Genomic DNA, 5,151 nt, shown 5'->3' on the forward strand with positions numbered 1-5,151 from the left:
AACGCCACCACTGAGGACATAGCCAAAGGCTGTACCAAACCAGTTATTTCTGTGATAACTAGCAGACAGAGTAAAAGACAGTGCTTTTAAAAAAAAACAACACCCAGAACCTTCTAAGGTTTTGTTCTCTGGCATTGAACCTGTGCACAATTCTGTTTAATTACCTTTTTTCTGGTAAACATCCATAGGAGTGTTACTGCTTAGAACAGAGCAGTATTTCTGTCTCTTACAAAGAGCATTACAATTGTTATTCAGTTTGCTTTAGTCTAGATCATGGTATCAGCAAAAATATCAAGACTGTTTTCTATATCATCCTCAGGCTCCAGCTCTTCATGCTGATCCTTGGGAGAGGAGCATACACTTTGTCTGTGAACTGTCTTCCTCTTCCTTCTACGAACATACACAGAGTGACTCCTCTCCATCCCCTCAGAATGCAAGTCATTTGCACCAGCGGCAGTTTGCAAAGCTGACTCTAAGCTTCTGTAGAATCTAGAAAGAAACAAATTATGTCAGTATTATTTTTTGTAGGTTTGCTCAGGATCTGCAAAACTAAACAAACAAATGCTTTTGCAATATCACCAAAATGTGCCAAGAGAAGAAAATTGCTACTGACATTGAGATGTTCTAGCCAACACTGGAAGGATAATCAGAAATACCAGGGCGTGTCCTTGTGCGTGTCCTGCTACTCCACTCTGTAATGCCTGGATGTTAGCAATCAATTGGTGGAGGCACTCAAGTGCCATGAAGACCCTGTTAACCTTACAGAAACTAGAAACGATATCAGGTTAAATGTTTAATGACTGACAGCATTAGTAATCAGATGGACTGCTGCTATGAGCAGTCACTGCTAACTTTAACCACTACAGAGATTCCCAGTGGACACATAAAAAGAAACTCCTCTGATTACGTATACATAGGTGCCTCACCAGTATCTGTGTCCCTCGCACTCTGGCACTTCTGCCTGTTCTCTTCCTCAGCTGGACACAATTGTACTGTGTGTAACTCTCCACCACCCTCAAAAATCCTCAGTTTTGCAAACTATGCAAAGCATTTAGTGGTTTAAAGCATGTATTGCCACCTGAATTCTGCTGAGATGGCCACTGTGTTAGAATAACAAATGCTGTTAACATTAGAAAAGAAACTCAAACCACACTTAATAACAAAGTCTGCAAACTCATGTCGCTTACAGGTTTTTCTTTAAATACTTTATAGCCTTTGGAGCTCAAACAATTAATTGAAATTGTATTTTAGACTTTGTAAGAGCTGTCTAGTTTGTGTTTCGTTTTTTTTTTTAATTTGAACAATCTCTCCTGTGCATTTTTCACTTTCAGATTTAGATGTAATGAACAGGACTAGTGGAATCCAACAAACCTGTCAATCCTCCTTATGTTTTCTTCCATTTTCTGATTAGCTACATGTATCAGAAATTCAATATATTCTTCAGAGACCATCAGTTTCCCCTTGTGGCTCAATGGAACTTCTAAGCAATGAGTGCTCCGGACAGCCTAAAAAGACACAGAGAAGGATTTCTCTAGAATAAAGTTTTTTATTTTATTAAGGTTGTTTGAATATTATGGGGAATTTACTAAAGGAAAAAAAACAATCTTCCACACAATTGGTTAGTTTGCTGTCAAATGAGGCAGAAAGAATTTGCAGTGCTACAGCATGGCCTGTGAAAGCAGTCAATCACGTTACAGCACAGATCTTGGCTTGTAAAAAAACTGAGGCTACAATTAATGATGGGATTCTGTTATATTCCTTACAGGTCAGTAGAAAAGTCCTTACCATCATATTTTTTCCTCCTCTGCCAACTGTAATACCAGAGTTCCTGAACCCAGAATCAACAGCCACTGAATGCTGAGGAAAAAAAAGATACCTTAAACAAGTCTCACACACTTTCACAGCAAGGAATAATTCCCAGTAGGTTGCCATGCAGCTCAGTCTCAGTTTTGCAAAAAACTTATTCCAAACCATCTCCCCAGATTAATACAAGAAAATAGTTACAGTAAAATGTTTTTAAGATCAAACCCATGTAGTGTCACAAATAGTGGGCAGTTTTAAGAGAGCTCCAGTCAATCCTGACTGTCCAATCTAAACCCCTCACTGCAGATGGGACATGACCATCTCTCTGGGCACGGCACTGCATCATCTGGTAGCCATGCACTCAGTCATGCTACTCTTGTACAGCTAGAAGGGCAGCAATGCTATAAAAGCAGCTAATCAGCTCTCTTCTAGATCAATGAAGGAACAAACGCATCATGCATTACTCTCTGGAGTCAGGCTAGAAAAGCAGAAGGCAAAGGTACTATTCAATGAGCTGCAACACAGGAGCCAAATGGCCTGGCTGGCAGCAAAATGCTGTCTACAAACACCGTCACTTTCAGCCCATGAAAGCAACCTGAGATCGCTGGAAAAGTTTTGTAGCAGGCAATCTGCTTCAGCTTGCAAACCAAGCTGCAGTTGAGTAATTTTGATTTTAAAATGGAAAGCAAAATCTCTACTCACTTTAAAGCTGTGTTTTCTTCATTAGCTTACTTTTAATACCTTGGTTATTAAACATATAGCACATCTGGGACAATTCTAAAGTGCTAGAGCTTGCTCAGGAGCCAATACTTTTACCTTTGCAGCACGGAATATAAGAGAACAATATTGTGATACTGTTACTCAATGTAATTTTACCAGAAGCTGTGCATCCTGCATCTCTTGACACTGCACATGAAGAACAAATGGTTCAAACTTGAGCACAACATCACCAGTAGCTTTCTCTAGTGCTGCCATCTGGAAAAAACACCAAAATATTTATATTAACACTGGAGATGGGCTACAAAAGAAAGAAAAAACAAAAACAAAAAGAAAGAAAAAAAGTACCTAGTCCATGTGTGAAACAAGCATTAAAATGCAGCCCATGAATTCCAAGGAATCACGTTCAGCTGCTTTTAATTTTTCATTGCTTGTAATACACAGAAATCTCATGGATTCCATGATTCAGTTTGCTAAGCTTGAGGATTGATAGCAATTCATAGCAAGAGAGACTTTAAAGATGTACACTTCTCTGTTTGTGTCTTCCTACATGCAAACAAATAGATTCAGTCAGACAACACAGACTGAGGGCTGTGTTGCTGCAACCATGTGAAACCTGAGCGCAACTATTCAGTTATTTAAAGCTGTTCTTTAAAATAAGACATCTACTTCTGAAGCACATTCCTCAACTTTAGAAACTCTTCTCAGGTTCAGCAGATTAAATTTGTGGCCTAACAGACTTGATCACGTTTGAATCCTTGTTTAAATAATAACACATACAATGGTAAAAAAGTCAAAGTTGAAATTAGGTGCAAAATACACAAGACAAGGAAAGAAAAAAAAAAAGGGAAGTAACTTCATAATTGTAAAATGCAAGACATCACCTTCAGACCCCCTGAGCTCTGCCAGAAGACTGAGACGCTAATGGCAATTTTTCCTGGATTTGCAAGCGTGGAGAAAGCTGTATGATATTCCACATGGCTTATCAGTACAATTTCCCTACTTTTCTATGCTATCTTTTTTGCAGAGCGGCCCTAAGGGCTGATACTACATTTTTCCATTCAGAAAAGTTGCTCTGAGGCAGTTATAAGACTTATTTCATTTCATGATTATTTAACCAGAAGCACCATCCCCCCCGTTTGCCTTCACTTGCTCAATTTACAGCGCTAAGAAATGTGCTGCGTTAACTGGAGAGATGTCAGCTGTTACCCTTTCCTTTGCTGTCTTGTCCAGCCCTTCTCATCTTTCTTGTAAAATGAAAATATTCAATAAAATAATCAGATCCATATGCTTTCTTAAGACATGATGGCATAAAAGAAAACTGCTGAAGTAGCACTCCCCACTTTCCTTCAAAAACTGAAAACTACTTAAATGTGTTTGTGTAGAATCTCCTCTGTAAATGTTCTTATTTTAAGTTGGAAGCCGGTCTTTCTGAACAGCTAAGTTAGTAATTCCTATGTCTCTGGAACGCTGCTTTTCCAGAAAGCATCATCTCAATGCTGCCTGATACAGAACTTCCACCAGTGAAATGCGTGGTTTGATACAGCAATTGTCACTGTGGTGTCAGTGAGGAATACATTTTTTGTATTTCACCCTGTGGCACCTGCTAATGACTCTTATATCACTGCCCAAAGACCAGCAAGCATTCGACAGAAACTGAGCTTATTTCACTTCTGGACAGGACAGCTTTCATTTTGAACAGAGCCACGGCTTTGCAAAACCAAGACTCACTTCATCCGAGATTTTCATAAATCATTTTCTGAAAGTCAGTGTTCTGTGACAGAAGCAACACCTATTCCTGACTTCTTGAGAAGCTATTGAGACGTGGGGATTATGTGACTTCTGACCATACAAAATCAGTCACATTTCATATTGGCTGCATTTACAACTACGCAGGGAAGTTGGTCTTAAGCTTAAAAGTGTTCTCCTAAAAACAGCTCTTGAGAATCTGTTAAGTAGAGCAACTAGAGGACAGTTTATTTTTAAATTAGAGTGCTGATTCATCTCAGTAACAGTCATAAAAACACCTGAACATTTCTTTCCATTTACGTGCCATTTTTTCCATGACATTAGGAATCCTGCATTACATAAATACAGAAGTTGTACCATAATGTCCTCTTACCACATCGTCTTTGTTACACATTTCATGTGCTACCGTGAGCCAGGTGCAGATTTTCTTCTGGATCTCAGACCTGTTTATATTCTGGAGACAGAGAGAAAGAATTAAAGTGGCACTACAGATACATGATCTTTGATTTTGTGTAAAGAAAACAGTCCTTCATCATAAATAACGTTGCTTTTAAAAACCATGTTTTCTCAAGGTACGAAAATATATTCATATAGGAGTAGTTTAAAACGTATTTATCCATGCTCCTCATGGAAGAGCAGAATGTAATCCAGAGGGACCTGGACAGGCTGGAGAAATAGGCCTGGGGAAACCTCATGAGGTTCAACAAGGCCAAGGTCCTACACCTGGGTCAGGGCTATCCCCAGTTTCAATACAGGATGGAGGACGACGTGATTGAGAGCAGCCCTGCAGAGAAGGACCTGGGCGTGCTGGTTGATGAGAAGCTCGACATAAGCCAGCAATGTGCACTCACAGCCCGGAAGGCCAACCGTGCCCTGGGCTGC

The 5,151-nt window shown here is 39.6% G+C and overlaps 1 protein-coding gene across 1 annotated transcript; it reads right to left on the reverse strand.

The window, feature by feature from the left end:
• Nucleotides 1–266: 266 nt before the first annotated feature.
• On the reverse strand, nucleotides 267–4,764 carry LOC138723172 (tRNA wybutosine-synthesizing protein 3 homolog). Its single transcript, XM_069862077.1, has 5 exons — nucleotides 4,643–4,764; nucleotides 2,680–2,778; nucleotides 1,786–1,857; nucleotides 1,372–1,505; nucleotides 267–489 (listed from the first exon to the last, which is right to left on the reverse strand). Exons 1-5 carry the CDS (start codon nucleotides 4,661–4,663, stop codon nucleotides 267–269), a joined length of 549 nt encoding a protein of 182 aa, XP_069718178.1. The 5' UTR covers nucleotides 4,664–4,764.
• Nucleotides 4,765–5,151: the final 387 nt, after the last annotated feature.

This window comes from Phaenicophaeus curvirostris, chromosome 8 (genome assembly GCF_032191515.1).
Source record: "Phaenicophaeus curvirostris isolate KB17595 chromosome 8, BPBGC_Pcur_1.0, whole genome shotgun sequence".
Lineage (NCBI taxonomy): Eukaryota > Metazoa > Chordata > Aves > Cuculiformes > Cuculidae > Phaenicophaeus > Phaenicophaeus curvirostris.

Coding starts and splice junctions, on each gene's coding strand:
- LOC138723172 (XM_069862077.1), bottom strand. CDS start 4,663: ATGTGTAACAAAGACGATGTG. Junction 1,506..1,785: donor GAGGAGGAAAAAATATGATG/GTAAGGACTTTT, acceptor GTGTCTTTTTAG/GCTGTCCGGAGCACTCATTG. Junction 490..1,371: donor AACATAAGGAGGATTGACAG/GTTTGTTGGATT, acceptor GTTTCTTTCTAG/ATTCTACAGAAGCTTAGAGT.